Here is a 21379-nt window from a genome sequence, read left to right as displayed (position 1 = left end):
TTTCCCACATTTTATAATATGAGCATGCATAACTTTTATCACAAGGTGGAAAGCAAAGCAGTGTGTTCCCGAAGGTAGAAGAGCAACACAGAATAGAGCTAAGTTACAAAAGGCCTTGGACGCAGAGTTTGGCCCTCATCCTGTAAGCAGTGGGGAAATAGTAACAGGAAGGAAAGCCAAATTTCCTCAGGGTCATAAATGATCCAGCCTCTGCACACTCATCTATCTCTGTCTTTTTGTGCTCACTTTCTTCCCTGTAACTTTGCATCTCTCCTTGCTTGAGCAACACTGGCTGCCTTCCTCTTCCTTGGACATGCCAGGGCTCATTCCTGCCTTAGGATCCTTCCACTAGCTGTTCCGTCTCGAATGTTCTTCCTCCACATCTTTGTGTGGTGGGATCTTTCTTGTCCTTCATATCTCAGCTCAAATGCCATTTCCTCAGAGAAGCCTTTTCCAACCATTCAATCTAAAATAGCCACCCAGTCACTCTGTATCATATCCCCTCATTTTATTTTTTTCACAGCACTTATTACTAATAATTTCTTACTTGTTTATTTTCTGCCCCTACCCCAGCAGTCACATCTTTGTTGTTCGCTGTTGCATCCTTAGTAACTAGAACAATGCTTGGCACATAGTAAAACTACTCGGTAAATATTTGTCAAATTAATGCGTATGTACAGACCTGCTTTTTCCTGAAACTGAATAAGAGAATTGACTTTGCAAAGACTGTATTTATAAAAACAGACTGTATTTTTCAGGTAGTTTTTTGTGGTCTCAGACATCTCTATGGTGGGGAAGACTTCAGCTTTCTATGAATGTACATTTTTTAAATGGTTTTGAAAGTCAGAAAACTAAATGATTTACAAATGGTGCTTTATAACACAAATTTATGCATAAAATAATCTAAGACCACGAGGGGCAGACCCGTTATTTGTCCAAGTATAATGTTGAGTATAATTCGAGAAGCTTTTATTGAACCAGCTTTGTGCAAAGCACTGTGCTAAGAACTGTACATAGTGCAGAAACTTGGTTCTCTAGATTTTGTGAGACACCTGTATGCAAGGCACAGCAATGAGTGTATTACAGAGAAGTTCACATGAAGTTTCCATAGCCTGAGTGTATACATGTTTGGAATTCTCTAACACTAATAAATGTCCCGGTTTTCCCTCTCCAGGCAGTAACAGCCCGCATGGAAGCCCCACCTCTCCCCTGGACAGTAGCATGCTGCTGGTCATCATTGTTTCTGTTGGCGTTGTCACCATTGTGGTGGTTGTGGTCATTGCTGTCTTTTGTACCAGGCGTACCACCTCTCACCAGAAAAAGTAAGGAGCCCCAAATGTAGCCCAAGATTTTTGCTATTGATTCTTTTGCTACTATGTGACTTCTGTGTTTGGAGTTGTACAAAGAGATCAAACATAAAATGCACTTCTCCCTTGAAAAATGTGAGGATTAGGGACACTGACCCTAATTCGGAATTAGGCAGTCAGAATTCTGCATGTAAATTTTGACGACCCCCAAATTTAACTACCAATAGCCTACTATTGACAGAAAGCCTTGCTGATAACATAAACTATTGATTAACATCTATTTTGTATGTTATATATTATATACTGTATTCCTTCAGTAAAGGTAGAAAAAAGAAAATGATTAAGAAAATCATAAGGAAGAGAAAATACATTCACAGTACTGTACTATAATTATCAAAAAACGTCTGCATGGTGAATAGCAAACGTATACCCTCACCCTGGCCCTAACCCTAACCCTAGATCTGGAAAGTGGATTCCTGAACACCCAATAAGAAAAGCTAGGAAGCAGCCTAGTTATTTTGGAGAAGACCCCAAATATTTAAGAATTTCTGAAATATTTAAGAATTTCTGAAAATTGGTATGAAGGTAGAGATAAAAACAGAAGGAATAATTGAATATCTATTTGAAGACTGCTTAGAGCCCAAAATCCCCTCCTTGCCTCAGTTCAGTAGATGGCTACCATTCTGTTTTCAGCCAAGCAGAAGTCTGGGGTTTTACTCTCTAGAGAGGTCTCTGAACTGTCGGATGCCAGGCACTTACCCTCATGCTCACTCTAACCCTAGATCTGAGGGGGCAAAAGGGAAGATATGGTGTATTTATGCAATGGAATATTACTCAACCATAAAAAAGAAGGAAATCTTGCCATTTGCAATGACATGGATGGAGCTAGAAGAGTATTATTTTAAATGAATTAAATCAGAGAAAGAGACAACCATATGATTTCACTCATTTGGAATTTGAAGCAAAACAAATGAGCAAAGGGGGAAAAGAAAAGAGAATGGCGAACCAAGAAACAAACTCTTAACTATAGAGAATGAACCAATGGTTTTCAGAAGGGAGGTGTGTGGGGGGACGGGTTAAATAGGTGATGAGGATTAAGGAGGGCCCTCGTGATGAGCACCGGGTGGTGTATGGAATTGTTGAATCACTACGTTGTATGCCTGAAACTAATATTACACTGTATGCTAACAAATTTAAATAGAAATTAAGAAAAAAAAAGTCTGCATGTAAGTGGACCCCTACTGTTCAATCCCATGTTGCTCAAGGGTTAACTGTACATGAAAAATTATGTTTTAAGTATTTTTAAAGGAAAAGAAGAATGGTTCTCATAAGTGTGTATCACTCGGTGTCCTGGCAGGAGAGAGGTGGCACACTCAAAAAGAGTGAAAGGAAGATTCTCTTTTCCTAACCTGACTCTTTCCTAAATGGTCCCTTTAGGACATTCACAAAGTCATAGGTGGGGTTAGGAAAGAGGCAGAGATGTTTGAGGGCCAGCAGCCATGATGGGCACTGTCACCCTTAGGCCTAAAACGGCAAGAGGTCTTTCTGAAGAATAGCTGTGTTCAGAGGTCTGAAGCAGTAGGAGAGGGCTTTCTGACAGGAACTGGGTGTGGTTGTAGGAATGTAGTCTCTGCCAACCTCTAGCCCAGCAGGGAGGGGACAGGCTAAAAACTCCTACTCTCCAGTCTCTTGCCTGTGTCTTCTGTTGGCCAGATCCATAGGAAGCCACATAAAGCAGATATAGTTCATTTGACTCAACCTCTCGGGTCACAGGGTCACATAGAGAATAGATCTGGAGAGGAAAGTGGACTGCATCCCGCCTTGCTGGTTTGGAGTACTGTTTAGAGGTGCACACGGTGAGCCAGATGGACAGGGGTTTATGGGCATTCTTACAAGCTTTTTCATGGCACAAATATACCTGAAGTGGAAGGCCACAGCCCTCTTTATTCTACATCTAAGTTTAAGAATATTTTCCAGAAAGTGCTACCAAGTGTGGAAGTTGAGGTTAGGGCTGGCAGGGGCAGGTTGGGGGTCAGTGGGGACAGATACTGATTTAGGGAATAAGAAAGGCTCATTTAAGATCGGAATATCAAATGAGCAGAGGGGTCAGGTGGCTGCTAGCTCTGAGTTCCTCTGAGATATTGAGGGCCGTGGTAATTGTTTAAAGCAGATAGCCAGATGATTGAGTTACATACTGCTTGATAACAGCCTACACTCCTGAACTTGACAGAATCCCTGACCCAACACTGCTTTCAACTCCTATATAGTATCTGGCCAGCGAGACAGATACCAAAAATAAAAAGGTTCCTGAGCTAGCCCTAATAGCAAAACACATTATGGGCAACAAAAAGACTTCAGTTGCAGTATCCTAAAAGATCATAAGATGGAGATACTGCTGCGTAAAAGAGAGAGAGACCAGTTCATGTCAGTGTTTGTGATTATCCCTCAGACTTGGTCTGCCCAAGGCGAGATGCATGTGTTTGATAACAATGAATTTGGTTTTAGTACCGGGGACGAGTACAGACTAACCACCCTGTCACTGCCACTAGTGACAGCTTCATGTCATTTTGTGTACGTTATGTGAGGTGCTGAATCTTTCTTTTGCCCAGAGAAAGTAGCTTTCTAGATCTTGCAGAGCATCTCTTTTCCAAGGGAATGGGAGCTCCTTTTATAAGCCTCCTGGTTACTGCCTCTTACACCTCTCCTTGTCCCCTTTTGATTATAGAAAACGGTTTCTCTTAAAAGCCTCAGAGATGACATTATTTCTACTCTAGAATTTTCCTGCAAGCTTCTTTGTTTGGCATTTCACATTTATTTACCTTTATGAACTTAGTTTTATATCTAGTTTCAGAAACCTTGAGATCTTTATTTAAAAGAGTCTAAAAAAACAAAGTGACATAATTCCTTAGTGCTTTGGGGAATTTAAAATTCAAAGTAAATAAAAAATACTTATTCTTCAGATTGAGAGGTAGGAAACTGAGTGGATAATAGGCTCTGTACAATAGGCTCTGTACTTTGTACTTGAATCTGCAAGTCCTACAGATTTGGGTCCTTTGGTTTAAGAAGAATTGTACCGAGGGGACACCTGGGTGGCTCAGTCAGTTAAGCATCCGACTTCAGCTCAGGTCATGAGTTCAAGCCCCGCATAGGGCTCACCGCTACCAGCACAGAGCCCACTTCAGACCCTCTATCCCCCTCCCTTCTTGCCCCTCCCCACTCACACTGTCTCTCAAACATGAACAAACATTTCAAAAAGAATTGTATTCAGTCTTCATGGAGCTTTCCCTCCCCCTCTCCCAGTGACCATCTTTCCAGGTGTTCCATGAATACTAAAAAATATGTGAGCTTTTCTTACCACTTTTCTCCCTTTCTGATACCTGAAGTACCTCCCATTTCAATTGTAGCTGTTTATAGACTCTTACAACCTCAATGATGACCAAGCATTTAGGGCCTCGTTGCTTCTCAACATGTTCCTCATTAGCCGCCTTACCCGTGGCAGATGAGAACTACCTCCGGGTACCACCACTGGATCCAAAAACCTTCCTCTGCATACTTCCTCCAGTTGTTCATTTATCCTCTGGATCAGTGGCTCTCATCTTTCTAATACCTTATACTTGCTGTTACCCCCTCTCTAGCACAGCCAACCTTTCACTCTCTCGGTTCTATACCTTCAGCAGTTAAGTGTGCTCAGACTCTTTCATCTTAAGAAATCAGTATAATTATAACCCTTATTCTGCTGCGTAGTCCTTACCACTGGCCTTTTACAAACCCCTGTCTTTCCCTTCACCAAAGAATTTCTTGATTACTGCGTCCACTCGTCCACTTTTCCATTGCTTACTCATGCTTCAGTCCTTTTCAATCTGGATTCTGCTCCTACAACTTTTATCAAAATTGCTTTTGGTAAGGACCAGTGACCTCCATATTGCTGAAGCCAGTAGACATTTTTTAGTCCTCATCTTAATCTATCAACAGTGTTCAACTCAACTACTCCTTCCTTTTGAAACATTCTCTTCTCTTGTATTTCATGATTGTATGGTTTTGTTTTTTTTTTCACAGCTCCTCCTGTCTACCCAGCCATCAAATACAAACCTTCCTTAGGGTCTGGTCCTAGGCTGACTTCTCCCTCTATGCTCTTCCCCAGTGATATCTGCTCCCATGGCTTCATTTACTGTTGGCATTCCAGTTACTTCTGTGTTTCTATCTCTAGCCAGGGCCTCTCTTCTGAGTCTCGGACTTGCACACCACTTGCCTCTTCTGCATTTCCTCTTGAGTGTCTCAGAGGCACTCAGCATGTCCAAGACAGAATTTATAATCTTTTCTGTGAAACCTGCTTCTACTGCATTAATCCCAATGTTAGTGAATGGCTTATCCTCACACCTTGTCTTCATCATCTGCTCCTCTTGCTTCGTTACTCCCACCCCACCAAATCTCAAATGACCAAATCTCGTCATTTCTGCCCCCTGGATAGCTGTCAAGTGTGCCCCTTTCCTTCATTCCACTATCCTGAACCACCATCAGTCATGGCTAAGACTGTTGCAGTAGCATCCTGTTTGGTCTCCTGTTCTGTCCCCTACCACATAAATCCGTTCTTCACACCACAGTTAGCATAAATTTTTAACTCAAAATTGATCTTCTTACTCTCCTGCTTAAAACCACGTGGTGAAATTAAACTCTTGGCATGTCTCTAAAAGCCCTTTATGGTCTGGGCTCCCTTTCCACCATCATTTCCTGTCATTCTTCCCATGGTTCACTGTGCTCCCACCACTCAGGACTTCTTACAATCCCTCTGATACACCAGGCTGTTGTGCTCTGCTGCAGGACTTTGACATAAGCTGATTTCATCACCTGGAAGGCATTTTCCGCCCTTCCTTCTTTAAGTCTTAACTTTGGCGTCACCTCTTCCTCCAGGTTTGTCCTCTCCGCCTTATGTGCAACTATTAAGAAGTAACTGTAACTCTTGGCATTTCATTAAGTTCAGAATATTTTAAAATACTTAGTTCAATATCTGTCTTCCTCACTTGACCAGAAATGCTGTGGGCACAGCAAGCCAATACAGGGATTGACTGACATACAATGGACACCTAATAAATGCTTACTGAGTGGATGAGTGAGCGAATGGAGAAATTAAGGCACAGAGGAGTAGACACTGTCATCTGCTTTCGTGACTTTACCTGTTTGGTAGTCCTTGTTTGGGTTACCTAAAATGTTCCCTTCCTTTTTTATGAGCCATAGACTACCTCTACTCCACTCTTACATTTCTAATTAATGTTTTCTGTCTATTGTTTGGAACTGGAGGAGAAACCTTCTGCTTTAGAGATTGTTTAATCTTAAAATGCTGTCTAATCTGATGATAAAAAAATAGTCACAAAGCAGTAGTCAAATGTGCCCTTGTATGTATCTCTAAATACAGGTGGACAGAGCAGAGATACCCTTATTATTCCCTGAAGTGAACTTACTGCCTCAGTTTTTTGTTGTTTCGTTTATGTGGTTTTAGTTTCTGCCTTTGCTTGAAGCATCTCTCAGATGGGCAGTTTTAGTCACTCAAGCCTTTGACAAATATGTTCAAAAGCGTGACTTTAAAAAAAAAAACCCTCTTAAATTTGTGCCTAGGAAACGAGCTGCTTGCAAATCAGTGAATGGTTCCCACAAGTACAAAGGGAACTCCAAAGATGTCAAACCCCCAGACCTCTGGATCCATCATGAGAGACTGGAGCTGAAACCCATCGATAAGTCTCCAGACCCAAATCCCATCATGACTGATACTCCAATTCCTCGGAACTCTCAAGATATCACACCAGTTGACAATTCCATGGACAGCAACATCCATCAAAGGCGGAATTCATATAGAGGTGCAGGTTATCCCCAAATATGGGGAGACTATTTCCATTTAAATCATTTTCTGTTTTCTACAGTTGCCTCAATTTGGTGATTCCTATGCGAGGTTAGGTTTAAAGAAATCTGTGTGGTGGGATTTGGTCAACATCAGGTAAAGAATAGCTAACCTGAAGGAAAAAAAAAAGGAAAGAATAGCTAGCTTGTCGTGGGGGAGAGGTTCTGTACCCAGATGAGATAGCTTTCTGGATCTGTTAGGTCTCCTCTCATGTGTTGCCAACTCGATACTCAAACATTTGAGACAACCTAGCCCACGTCTGTACATTTCATCCTGTCCCTTCATTTGGAGTCCACCTGTCATTGTGGTTTTCAGAATGTTCTGGTCTGGATGCCCTTACTCACAGACACCACACTGAAGCATGGTAGGCAGCATTGTGTCAACTGCATTGACTCTCAGCAGAGACTTCCTGTAATGCATTACCGGTCATTCGCCTCTTTATTTCATTTCCTGCAGAAACACCTCATCCCCATCATGGTGTTTGTGAGTCCTGAGTCCCCCACTAGAGATGTTCTACTGCTGAGCCTACCTAGTGGCGTAGGGCATACACCTGTAACTAACCTCTGTATTTGATGTCTAGGGCATGAGTCAGAGGACAGCATGTCTACACTGGCTGGAAGGCGAGGAATGAGACCAAAAATGATGATGCCCTTTGACTCCCAGCCACCCCAACGTAAGTTAAAAGCCTCTCATTTGCCCTGTGCGATCAGTATATCTAGTCATTCTGGGGAGCAACTATGAATGATCTCTTTGACTTCACTTGATCCTAATACAAAAGATAACCCACTGAAGCTGGCACCTTGAGGGAAGAAATACCAAACAAACTTTGCAATATTATTCGTGAGACTATTTTCTTTAGATAAATAAGCTAAAAAGCTAACTCCCTCAGTCTCTCAGGAACAGGGAAGTTGCCAGTCTCCCTGATTATGTGCATAGCATCTCCATGGCACAAATGAAGAAGCCAAATTTCACAGTACTCCCTAGACTTCCTGATACGCACTCAGTGTTGATGGGGCACCTGTGGAATTTTTTCTAATTAATGGACTTTATATTTTAGAGAATTTTTAAGTTTATAAAACAGAGTTTTTAAAACACAATTTTTCAACCTTATTTGAAACCTTATTTGCCTCACTTTCATAAGCATAAAGTTACCTAGCCTTCTTTAATAACATGTGAAATATCATGATTGAAAACCCAAAGGCAATGGGACAGACCAATTTCTTTTTTAAAACAACTGTGTCTTCTCCCTTGTCACTGTTTTCAAGATAGGGAAGCAGTTCAGACTAGCTAGCACAGTGGGGCTCTCAGTGCGGGTCCCTGCACCAGCCTAGAGTGATACAAAACCACCTGCCTACTAAGAGCAAGTTTAAAAAACTTGGAAGTATTTGCTCTAAGCTGAACAGGTGCCCAGTAAGCCTTAACACTGCCCATCCTAAAGCATCCATTAGATCACTTTTCAATTTAACCTAAATGAGCCTTTGAATTTGTTATTCATTTCATAAGATGTCTGATTTCAGAACTCTCAGGCATCTTTCTGTTGACAAGTGGCAGGGATTTAAACCGCAGATACCCTACACACAAAGAAATGAACCATGACTCCCTATGCTTGGAAACTGGCGAAACACCCAAGTGTGTAAGTGTGTGCACACACACACACACACACACACACATACACACACTGTGCACAAACATGTAGGCACTAGCCTCTAAAAATCAGCTTTGGAAGAGAAAGGCTGATTCGTTAATAAGTCATTTCTGCACGAAGTAGTTTTTGCTCAGGGACCGTGATGAAAAATGAAGAGCCTGAACTTGGAAACATGCAGGGGGAAAAACATGGTTTTCCTCTTATAAGAGGTGCCCAGGATGGGGTCCCCAGGTTTAAAACATAAATGTCTTAAAAGAGTAAATCCATTAAAGTTGCTTTTAATTTATAGGAAGATGGTAGCTTGACTGCTTATTTGTTTCGTATAAGATTTTAGTTTTTACTTGAACTGGCTTATTTTTAAATGTTAAGGAGAAAAGATATGTTATACCAGTTGCTAACAGTTCTTTTTTCTTTCTTTGGGAGGGGGATGGGTAAGGTGTACACATAAATATACAGTATTATTTAATTTGTGTCTTAATGGTTGGGTGAGTGAGTGGAATCTTTAATTCAGGAATCTGGAAACCAGGTACCCTGATGTACTTGTGACCTTCAGGTTTTGAGATCTCCTTTTCTGCCTGTGGCTCCAGTCCTTTCAAGCTGCAGCTCCCTGAAGTCTGTCTTCACCATCCACCTCCCTATTGCCAGCATTGGGCTGGGCTCGGTCAGCCTTGTACAAGACCTTGCTCAGAAGCATCAGGATCCAAGTCAGCTGACAGCTAGTAATTGCCAGCTGTAATCTAGGCAGGCACTCTCACATTGTTTTCTTTTTCTACTTACTCTACTTGGAAAGATTGGAAATGCCTTTAAAAAGAGGAAGTCAATTTTGTTTTCTTGTTAGAGTCCTGCATACCTAGGATGCTTTGCAGGTTGGACTTCCTAGGTAAAAATCAGGAGGCTTCTTTCCCTCGTCCTAGCCTCAATTCTAGAAAATGCTGATTCTGAAGCTTCTTGCTCCTAAAAACCACCTATCTTCCCCCTAAAGGAAATGCTGACTCCCAGACTGCCCTGAACCCTCCTCTGCCAGCTTTTCCAAGTGTTTTATTCCGAAGGACCACCTGAGCCTTCTGGTCTCTTGGTGGAGCCATCTGCTTGTCCAGCAAGTGGCCAGGACAGGAAATAGCTGGAGAATAAAAGCATCCTGTTTATTGACTAGGATTTTTCTTCACCAGAGTAATTTTGAGTGGCCTCACAAAGATCTAGGGAGATCCTTGATGACAGAGACATTTAATAGACTCCAAAGGCTAATTAAGCTTTATCATAGTTTGTGAAGCCTTTACTTAGAGGGGAAAAAAAAGATCCCCTGTGTTCCTAATCAGCCCCACCTGTTTGCCTGTTTAAGGGTTTAGAGCTGACCATGTTGGGCTTCTGGTTTTGTTTGTTTGCATCTCAATCAATAATGAAGCCTCATTAAAGAAGTGTTTTGTCTTCATAGAAGGTTGTATATGAGATATCTGTGTGGAAACTTGGATTCTATAGCTAAATGCAGCAAATTTAATTCCTTAGCTTTTGTGGGATGGAAAGAGGCAATTAGGAAAGATCCATTTATATTTTAAAATGTGAATGGATGTGGCTGAGCTTCCAGACGAGAAGAGAAGCGGTCAGAGATGGTGCCATAGGCCTGTGTTCCATACTTTCCTTACAACTTTGGAGTTCAGGCCCATTTGCATCCTTTTAAGAGACGAAAACTGATTAAGCGGCTACTCATTCATTCAGCCTCAATGCCTACTGCATGCCTCATCCAACTGTAAGAAAAATGGAACGCATTAGGAATATAATCAGAGGGAAAGAGACTTGTATTTTTTTTTAGCAGGAGAAAAAAAATGATAGAAACCTCAACCATCATTTGTTTGCTAATGGATTTATATTTTGTGACATATTCAGTTCGATGTTTTAATAACTCATGTAATCCGTGTTTATTGTAGAAGAATTGGAAAATACAGGTGAACCAAAAGAAATTTTTTTTTGACTCCTGACCACTCTTCCCCACAAGATAATCCCCATAAACATTTTAGTACCTATTCCTCCAACGTTTTTTTGTTTTGTTTTGTGTGTGTGTGTGTGTGTGTGTGTAGACAAATACATAGCAGTATGTTGATTTAAAAAAAAAAAACAAATGTAAAATCCATGGCTAATTGTTCACATCCAGCTGCCACCCAGAAGCCAAGGGAACGGTCGTACCGCATGGGAGGGGCAGGGGCGGCTTTGCTCTTGAACTGTACTTGTGTGTGTGTGCAAGCACGTTAAGCACTTCTCTGTCTTGTGTTCGTTCACAGCTGTGATTAGTGCCCATCCCATCCATCCCCTCGATAACCCTCACCATCATTTCCACTCCAGCAGCCTCGCTCCTCCAGCCCGCAGTCATCTCTACCACCCGGGCAGCCCGTGGCCCGTTGGCACATCCCTGTCCCTTTCAGACAGGGCCAATTCCACAGGTGAGAGATGAGGCTCGAGCCCCCGATGGAAAGCATCCTGGGAGTTGGCAAGCCCAGATGGGGAGGACTTGCCCTGCTTAGAAGGATTTGGAATTTTTCTGTGTTATTTATGTATCATAACATTTCTGTTACTGACTCAAATTTGTTTCTATAAAACTCACCCCATTTTCTTCTCCCTAAGTTGTTAAGTACTCAGTGCAAGGTGTTCTTTCAGTAAAAACACAGTAACTCTAATCACATAACCATGTCCTGTTCCATCAAGTTGCATCTTAATTCAGTCATGTTTTCAAGTTTATTTTTTTAATCTTACAATCTGAAAGGAAATCTCATTCTGGGTGATTTTTCAGACACTAGAGGTAGCCTTTGCCTCATAGTCACCCTGATGTTGGGAGGGTCTGGAGGGCAGCCATAAGGTAAATTCTCATCTGAGGTCTCACTGCATTCCTCCTGCTGTGGCCCGGAGTGAGAGGAGTACCGCGGGGCCACATTGAATTCTGTGCCTCAGATTGTACACCTCAGGATGTGCCCGGTGGACGATTGAAGTTACAAGGGGCTGCACAGACACAGATCATCTCTAAACAACAGGTAGAAATTAGCCTAAAAATCTGCAGTGCATTGCCAGACAACCATGCCCCAGTTGGGATATCTCAGGACATAGCATTATCAAAACAGTTTTAGGGAGGAAATCGTGAAGGTGAGGAGACAGTAAACGGAACAAATACTGTACTTCCTCATTAGATGAGAATGAACTTCCATCTTCTCAGTTTTAAGGCAAAAATCTAGTAGCTTCTCATATGTACAGTATGTTCTTTTTCCACCATTTGAAACTTGTCTATTAATAGTTATGACGTTACTAGTAGGACTAAATTTTGGTCGTTCTGGAAAACAAGAGAACTTCAAGTGAATTTCATTTTTTAAAAGCACCTCAAAACCTCATGCTAGAAGTTTGGGTTGCCAGTAACACTCCCCCTCCCCTTTAAGTTTTGATCAATTTGAAATATACCTAAAACATCAAATGAAGGTCAAAGCTTTATTTAGGGATCTACTGACTCCCACAATTACCTCTCCCAAAGCTTTACTTGGTTTGGACAACGCCACTTAAACCCACATCAGAAATTGGCCTTATGCTCTCTCCCTCAAGATCCAGGTTTGGGGTCCTGCCCCAGGGAGAGACCATCTGCCAGAGGCTGTATGGAGAACCACCCTCTGGCTCACAGACTTAGTCTCAGAACAGGGACCAGAGAGCAGACCTCCAGATGTGCTCTTATAAAGCATTTTTATGTCCTGGCTCTGTTTCTCTATTTTTAAGCCAGAGGAGTCCCACCCACTAAGATGTGGGCCTGCCAGAGTGCATGGTAGGCTCTTCCCATCCAGATTAGCCCCTCTTCCTTCCTCTCAGACTAGGAGGGGTCAAAGGTTGGCAAGAAGCAGGGCAGCCCCGCCCAGCCCTCAGCCAGGTAGTCTAGTGCTGCTGAAAGCACTAGTCTGTACGGACTTGGGCAGAGAGTGAAGAGAAGGCAAAGTAAAGATCTGCATCACTAGAGGGTTCCTCACTTTAATGACCAGGGGGATAAAGAAGGTAAACTAATGACTGGGAAAGTCACTGAAGATAGATTTGAAACATAGAGCAAGTCTCTAGAAATCATCTGCATTCTCTCACTGTTGTATTTCCCTGTGTCTCTGGAGCTCCGAGCTGCCACCAGCCCTGCACATGCGGGCTAGGCGTGACTCGGACCGGCCAGGGCAGTCCTTGCTCTGGAGACCATTTACTGTGTCACCACCACTTGACGTAGGAAGAGCACTTTCCTTTTGTCCAAGCCCTTGGCCAGTGTGAACTTTGTGTGTCTTAAACTCTGAGAGGTAAGTCAGTCAGGAAGTAGACTCCTCACCAAGCGGAAGTTTAGTTACAGCATAGTTTTCCTCGGGAGCCAGCAGTGTTGCACACTTTCAGGGCACACCCTTCACTGAGAGTATAGTGTGCCTGGTGCCCTCTGTAGTTACACCACAAGACAGCCCTGGTCTGTGGCAGCAGGCCAGGGCTCTCACTCATGTAGGCAGCCCTATCTTCTTTTTTTACATTTCCCACCATCTCTTTGGCCCTCAGAAGCTTATGTATGAAATTAAGGCCGTTGAGGCAGCCGAGGTAGGCCTCTGTGCCCAGAGCTGACCCAGCCGCCTGCCGATACAAGCTGACGGTCCCGATTGGAGCCTGTCTTTTTCTCTGCTACTCCCTGCAACCCTCCTTGACCAGCTTCTCCCTGGCCGAGGATCACACGGAGTGGGTCCAGCAGCTCCCAGCTGTGGCTGTGGCTGTTTAAGCAAGCACAAGAAACAAGGTCCTTGGTGCACCTCTTGAGAGGATGAGAAGTGACCTAGTCCTAGTAGGGTTATCATCACAGCCAGGCTTTCAGCACTAGGGGGAGGGGAGTCCCTCATCCCTGAGACCCAAGGTCTTTAAGCTAAGGGAGTAGCACTCGTGACTGGTGTGACTTGTCTCCTAAGAGCCCAAGGGAAGAGATTCAGTGATACCTCAGCAAAACAGGCAGGGAAATAGGTTGGATTTCTTCAGGCTACTCATGCATTACTACTTAAAAGGGTTTATTTTCCTTTTTAAGGTTGAGGACTCTAGGAGTCAGGGGAGGCCCTCCTCCTGACTAGCTGGTGCAGCCTATTTGAGGAGAGCTGGTGCCTCTGGGCCCCTTCTCAGGACAGGGATGTTGGTCTGCACCCCTGTTTGAAAGGGCTTCCTCTTATGGCCAGCCTGGGTCTTGGTGCTGCTTCTGCCGCTGCAGGGTCAGGGGCCATGTGGTACTGGAAATGGAAGGGCAGTTTGACGTGGTAGTTCAGAGCATGAGCTTGGGAGTCAGAGCACAGGGGTTCCGATCCCTGCCCTACCCATTCTGTCTGCATCTTTGGGCGATGCCTAACCTCCCAGTGCCTTCTGAGTTAGTATGAGGACTGAGGGAGGTAAGGAATACGAAGGGCATAGCATAGTGCCTGGCTCAGCATAAGCACTCAGTAATTTACAAAGAAAAGAGCCTTATCAATTATTCAGGTCCCGTGTTCAGCACATTTCATACATCTTCTCAATCCTCAGTGAGTTATTTTATTCTTCCTGTTTTGTAGGTGAAAAGAAAACAGAGAGTTTCAGTGACTGCCACATTCACCCAGTTAGTATGCCAGGATTAGAGTCCAGGTTTATCAGACTCCAAAGCCAGTGCTTTTTCCATCCCCCCATGCTGCCTTCTAGAACAGCTCTGAGCCCTCTTCACGTATTTTGAGATTATCACGTTCTTCCTTAGTCTCCCCCTTCTCCAAGCTGATCTACCCCTGTTTTTCCCTCTGGACCCAAACACCCCTCCTATGGCATGCTCTTAAAGCTATTTGCAGACCTCTGGACTATTTGGTTGTCCAGGTCTCACTTGAGCTGTGGGGCTGTTGCTCTGGTGAGGCTGCACACAGTCCACAAAGGATATATTCACCACCTGTGGCATTGCTTCTCCTGTAGTAACCACCAGGCCTTGTGGGCAGATACTTGTCAGGTACCCAGCCAGCCTTAGTGACTAGATGTGTACTCTATGAAAGACCAGCTTCTAAGGCTGAGTGTCAAGGAGTGATGTTTTAATCTCTTTTTATACTTATTTACATCTTAATAGACAGTAGTCTCAGGAACCTTTCTGTGTACTACACAGTAAGTACTGAGGAGAACTTTAAATCTGTAAAATTGTGACCACTTAGCTGTGTAGGTGAGAAGGTTCCAGCAGAGCGGCTGGTTGACAAAATTCTTTGGGACTCTCTTAGGTTAGTTAGTCCATTCCTACCTGGCCTTGTCAGTAGTGCTAAACCATCTTCCCTTGGACTAGCACTGATCCTAAGTGCTTATTGAACTGGTTTCAGGGGCCCTTAGAAGTAGCCAGAACCCCGGTATGTGCGTATGTTTCATGGTAGAAGAAATGCTAACATTTAGACTTTCCTGCTGTAGAATCCGTTCGAAATACCCCCAGCACTGACACCATGCCAGCCTCCTCGTCTCAAACATGCTGTACTGATCACCAGGATCCTGAAGGTGCTACCAGTTCCTCTTACTTGGCCAGCTCCCAAGAGGAAGATTCAGGCCAGAGTCTTCCTACAGCCCACGTTCGCCCTTCCCACCCATTGAAGAGCTTTGCTGTGCCGGCAATCCCGCCCCCAGGTCCTCCCACCTATGATCCCGCGTTGCCAAGCACACCATTACTATCCCAGCAAGGTGAGTGAGGGCGGCAGCACCACTGGAGGGACCCTTTGGCTCTGGCTTATGGCAAAAGTCACTTCTTTGAAAATAACAAAGCAAGTATTTTCCAAGCTTATCCTAGCAACTTAGAGTAGCTGGAAGTCATTGCCCCTCTCAGGAAGTATATGGGCTCCCCTCCTTGGGGAATGCGTATGAACCAGAGAATAATTTGGTGGGGAGTGAGGGCTGACTTTTCAAATCGTGTTTTGGGTGCAGAATCCTTGATGGTAAAACCCAGTGGCCATGGGTATGGGCAACAGATCTAATCCATTCAGTTTCCCAGAAGTGCATCATCCTGTAGGGTTCCTACAACCTAGAGAAGGATCAGGGAGGCCAAGACACGGAAGCCAGGGGACCCTTTGGATGGGAAGTCTGTATTCCCTAGGTTCACGTGGCCCAACAAAATCCCCTGACCTGAAAGGCATGCTTTTCCCCCACTTCTCCGCATTATTATCTGTTACGATGGTTTGTTTTAGAATAAGTCAGTGGTTTTCAAGCTTTTTGGTCTCAGGATCCCTTTATACTCTTAAAAACTATTGAGACCATGAGAGAGCTTTTCTTTTTTTTTTCATTAAAAGAAAAATTTTTTTTAATGTTTATTTATTTTTGCGAGAGACAGAGACAGAATGTGAGTGGGTTAGGGGCAGAGAGAGAGGGAGACACAGAATCGGAAGCAGGCTCCAGGCTCTGAGCTGTCAGCACAGAGCCCGACACGGGGCTCAAACTCACGAGCCATGAGATCATGACCTGAGCCGAAGTCGGACATTCAACCGGCTGAGCCACCCAGGCTCCCCAAGAGAACTTTTCTTCACATGGGCTATATCTGTCTATAATTTACTATATTAGAAATTAAAACTCAGAACATTTTAAACTATTTTATTAATGCATTTAAAAATAGCAATAAATCTATCATTTGAAGATAGCTTATTTTTCTGAAAAATAACTTCTCAAAACAAAAATACAGTGAGAAAAGTGACATTGTCTTCTGTTTTTGCAAATCCCTGTAATGTCTGGCTTAATAGAAGGTAGCTGGATTCTCATACCTACTTCTGCACTCAGTCTGTTGCAGTATGTTATTTTGGTTGAAATACAAAAAAATCTTGGCCTCAGATAAGTTGGAAAAGGGAAGAGTATTTTTGTAACCTTTTCAGATAACGGGATATTCTTTTTTGATACTATAGCAAAATGCAAGAAGTTGTAGTTTCTTATAGGTTTGTTTGTAATGTGGAATCAGAAACCATACCCATGAACTGTTCGTACTCTGTTCCATTAAAATCCATCTATCTTGTACTTTGAGTGCATGATATCAAACATCACACATTAGTCATTTGGAAAATACTGGTTCAGTAAGTTATACAGATCCTCCAAGTCTTGACCTATTTCATTATACAATATCTAAAAATACATTTATTAATATCCCCAAAGGCTGTGAGTATTAGGAGGCTCTGAAGCTCATGCTGGCAGACACAAGTTTTTCAGGATTCTAATTTTCACTTGAAACTTAAATTTTATCGCTAGCAGTAACTACTGTCCATTGTTTCTCTTGAAGTGACTGGATTTTTGTACTTTCTAGAAAATTTCTACAAACGCTCAAGTCTGAATAACTGGTTTGCCTTTCTTTGGACTAACAGTGTTTCATGATAAAAGCAACAATTGCGCTTGTAACTCAAGCTGTCACAAATGCCTTACTCGAAACAGCCACCATCCTCGAGTATATAGCAGGAGTTCTTTATGCAGACTTTCCATCTTGTCACGTAGAATATTGAAAAGATGTGTAATCAAGTTGAGATTTAATAAAATAATTTTTACTACTTCATTAAGGATGATCTTAATGAAACAGTCAAACTGTTTTGTTTTTTTCATTGCAAGGGGTGTCAGCTGATGACTTACAGTTTGGTGCCACTGCCTTAATTTGTGCTGAGGCTCCAATAGTTTTACCCACTGCTTTCATACCCTGAGTGCAAAGGTGAAAAATGTCTTCATATTATTTTGAAAAGAATTTTGACCTCCTGGACATCCCACAAGGATTCCATGGATACACCAAGGTGTGGTGACGCTTTGAAAACCATAGGAGTAGATTAGTTTTCCAAAGCCAAATGGAGAATTTTCTCTGGCCTCTGAGATGCCACTTTCTCCCTCCTTCCATCTAGTGAAGCCTTTTCAGAGCCCGATCTGTGCACTGGGTCTGGGTGCGCCCCTCACCCAGAAGCAGCATTTGGACCTTAGTTGCCTTGGTGCGGAATGGGGGGAGCGCGCTCAGCCCTACACCTGATGGTGTGCTTTCCCCCTCAGCTCTGAACCATCACATTCACTCGGTGAAGACAGCCTCCATTGGGACTTTAGGAAGGAGCCGGCCTCCTATGCCAGTGGTGGTTCCCAGTGCCCCTGAAGTGCAGGAGACCACAAGGATGCTGGAAGACTCCGAGAGTGTAAGTTCCTGGGCCACCAGCCCAGCCACGATGTCTAGGTGCACGTCCCACAACCTGCGAGTGTGCTGGTCACACTGATCCTCGGTGCTGGCCCAGAAGTGTGAAGCAGATGCACTCATTCATTGAGCAGATGTACACTGAGCATCTCCTCTGAGCCAGGAAGCATGCTGAGGGTTTATCTGCTTTCTCTTTCCTGCAGAGCTATGAACCAGATGAGCTGACCAAAGAGATGGCCCACCTGGAAGGACTAATGAAGGACCTAAATGCCATCACGACAGCATGACGACCTTCCCCGGGACATGACTGCAGACCTGGGTCTAGAAGTCTTGGGACGGAGCCTGGAAAGCAAGGATTGTACAGAGCACGTGAGGACAGCACTTGAGAACACAGAGCGAGCAAGCAGACCGGTCAGCGCCCCTGTGTGGGGCTGGCTCCGGGCATGGCCACCTGCCTTCTCCTGGTCAGCCTGGAAGAAGCCTGTGTCGAGGCGGCTTCCCTTTGCCTGCTGACACCCTGCAGGACTGGGCACCATGGGCCAAAATTTTGTGTCCAGGGAAGAGGCAAGAAGTGCAACGACCTACATTTCACTTTGTGGTCAGGCTGTGTCTTCGTGCTGCGACTGCATCGCCTCTATGGAGTGTAGACATTGGCATTTATGTACAATTTTATTTGTGTCCTATTTTATTTTACCTTCAAAAGAAAAACACTATCAAAAACCAAGGGAGTCCATGGTGTTCTCCACAAGTGGTTGACGTTTGACTGCTTGTTTGAATTATGTATGGAAAGTCATTTGACAGTGTGGGTTGTTCCAGGGGTTGGCTTGTTTTTTGTTTTTGTTTTTATTTTTGAATTCCAAGTCATTGCATCCTCTACCAGCTGTTAATCCATCACTTTGAGGGGGGAGGAAATGTTGCATTGCTGTTTGTAAGCTTTTTTATTATTTTTTTATTATAATTATTAAAGGCCTGACTTTCTCCTCTCATCACTGTGAGATTACAGATCTATTTGAATGAAATGTAACATTGAAAAGACTTGTTTGTTGCTTTCTGTGCAGTTTCAAAGTATTGGGGTGGGGGTGGGCTGGGGGGTTGGGAATAGGAAATGGCGGGGCTGCTGAGGTCTGTGAATGTTTCAGTCGATGTACTTTCTTCCAGAAGCCTGCAGAGAATGGAAGCATCTTCTTTATTGTCCTTTCCTGGCATGTCCATCTCTATTGTCACTAAGTTGCAACTGGAGTTTCGTTTGGATCTAGTTAAAAAAAAAAAAATTCTTCTGTGCAATAGGTGAGTTCGAGAACTTAGCTGCCCTGATGTCTTGGTCATATCCTGATAAGAATGTCCATGCTGAGGCGCCAGTGCCATATTTCCAGCTACAGGAGTGATGCCGGAACAGGACAAGAGCCCAAGCCTGTTCCTGGGAAATCGGGGGAAAAGATGGAGTCCCTTTCCTGCTGTTATCATGTGTTCCCTGGGGGAGGCCAGAGGTGAAGGAAGGAACTTTGTCTCCACACAGGACTCCTTGCTTCTCTCTAGCTCCTGTCCTCAGCCAGCCTGGCTCTCGCTGCCGTGTTTCAGAGCCGCTTAGGAAAAGCATTCCCAGGATGAGGCAGGCAGGGGCTGTAGCACCCCTGAAGTTCTCCTTTCTGAACATTGTAGATAACGGGACAGGGACAGCGGAAAGGGACAGAGGAGGCGGCTGCCCCCTCCTCCATCCCAGCAGCTCAGTGAAGCCCCTAATTAGAACAGGGTAGCAGGAGGTTGGTGAAGTAATGCTGAGAGGCCCAGCCACATACACAGAAGCCTTTGCCTTTGCCAACAGTTCTCATGTTCTTTGTCTTAAAAAGGTAAGGAGCTGAGGTGGGTTTTTTGGGTTTTTTTATTTTGTTTTTTCTTTTGTTTTGTTTTGTTTTTTACTATTGAGAATCTATTCTGACAAAACACAGGACTGACCCTCAAGCATCTTCCCCTACTCCCTACCACTCCCCGGAAGACAGTGTGGAAGGCAGTATAGGAGCATCAGGCTTTGGTTCTGTAGCCAAGAAGAGTTCAGCTCGCTGAGACCACCAGGGGGCGCCCAGCCTACCCGCCTTGGCCCTTCAGGCACCCCACTTGCCTTTGTACATTGGTCACTTCTCCTTTTTTAGGTCTTAACACATACTTGCTTTTTTAGAAGATGAACTCTTTGTATTTATTATTTTGGGGGGCAATGAAAAGTGCAATGCCGGAACTCCCGCCACCGTGCCGGCCTGTCGTAGAGGGCAGTGCCAGGCGGGATTCTGGAAAACCAGTGCACTTCAACTGATCCTGAACAGAGCACTCAGAGCACTCTGGACACCAGGAGGGCTAGATTCCCCAGAAACTGTCTTACCTTTTGCCCAAAGAAACGTGCTCGGTATTCAGGGCATTCCCTCCCGTGAACCCTGACACTCGTGTTACCTCAGGGCCTTGGAACCTGGATACTGCCACAGAGCTGGGGCGGGGGGGGCGGGGCCTATTTTTAAATAAAATAACTGTTCAAAGTCGGGGGATTTTTTAAAATTAAAAAGGAAAGCTATTCTGTATTGCACCTTTTCACAATTTAATACATTTTCTTACATTTTCCTGTGATTTTTGCAATTAAACCATTGTGTGTCTTGTAATGTCTAGTTGAGCTGCTGTTCAGCAGCTTCCTTCAGGAGGATTTGGAACACATGTGTCTGTTGCCTTGTCGCCTGCTGGAGGGGGGCCTGGAGGACTGCTGGGGACTAGTCTCTGTACACACTTGTTTGGCCTTTTCTGTAGTTGATGCTGTAAACTCTATGGCTTTTTAAAAAAACAATTTCATGTTTTTATTTAGTATTGGAAATCCAATACACTTTTTTAATCCAATCAAACTCTGGTGTGGTCAAAGAGTGTTTTTCCTGGAGAAAACAGAACTGCGGGGTCCCCTGTTCCCTGCCCCAAAATGACTTTACCGTTGCCCTCACCACCCCAAAGGCAGGAGATGGGCAGGGCACGCAGGGAGGTGTGGCAGGTGAGCCAGGAGACTGCAGGCAGTGGTAGGGTTGTCCAACAGCCCTGAACGGGAGTCCTGTCCCTGTCCCCGACACCACCACCCCCCGCCCCCGCTTTGCTGCCCTGCAGGGAGGAGCAACCTGAAGAATGGGAGGTGACAGCTGGTCCAAAGGGCCAAGTGACCCCAGCAGAGAAGTGCAGCCGCCCCCGGAGGGTGTGTAAAGGCCAGGTCACCGATGTGGCAGCGTCCTCGGGCACACTGAGCACTCTGCAGACCTGCGCCCTCCCCTCCTGCCCTGCCTCTCATGGGCTTTGTGACACGAGAGGCAGCATCCACCAGGAGCCCCACCTTTCCCAGGCAACCTCACTCTGGGTCTCCACCCTGGCTCTTAGCTTAGGCTACTGTAACAAAA

At 44.3% G+C, this 21379-nt stretch overlaps 1 protein-coding gene across 6 annotated transcripts in view; it reads left to right on the top strand.

Moving 5' to 3' along the window:
- NEO1 (neogenin 1) overlaps positions 1-20845 on the top strand; it is a 241941-nt gene extending 221096 nt beyond the window's left edge. For 4 of the 6 annotated variants that reach the window (XM_047863473.1, XM_047863471.1, XM_047863472.1 and 1 more), the window contains 7 exons: positions 1175-1322; positions 6918-7156; positions 7778-7870; positions 11116-11274; positions 15257-15520; positions 17837-17973; positions 18173-20845. In XM_047863473.1, the coding sequence (XP_047719429.1) occupies positions 1175-1322; positions 6918-7156; positions 7778-7870; positions 11116-11274; positions 15257-15520; positions 17837-17973; positions 18173-18256 (1124 nt within the window). In that variant the 3' untranslated portion in view covers positions 18257-20845. The remainder of the gene's footprint in view (positions 1-1174; positions 1323-6917; positions 7157-7777; positions 7871-11115; positions 11275-15256; positions 15521-17836; positions 17974-18172) is intronic. The other 2 variants (XM_047863477.1, XM_047863474.1) reach the window with 1 other exon arrangement.
- Positions 20846-21379: the final 534 nt, after the last annotated feature.

Source organism: Prionailurus viverrinus, chromosome B3 (genome assembly GCF_022837055.1).
Source record: "Prionailurus viverrinus isolate Anna chromosome B3, UM_Priviv_1.0, whole genome shotgun sequence".
Lineage (NCBI taxonomy): Eukaryota > Metazoa > Chordata > Mammalia > Carnivora > Felidae > Prionailurus > Prionailurus viverrinus.
The sequence above is the reverse complement of the archived record's forward strand: the minus strand, read 5'-3'. Positions and strand labels throughout refer to the sequence as shown.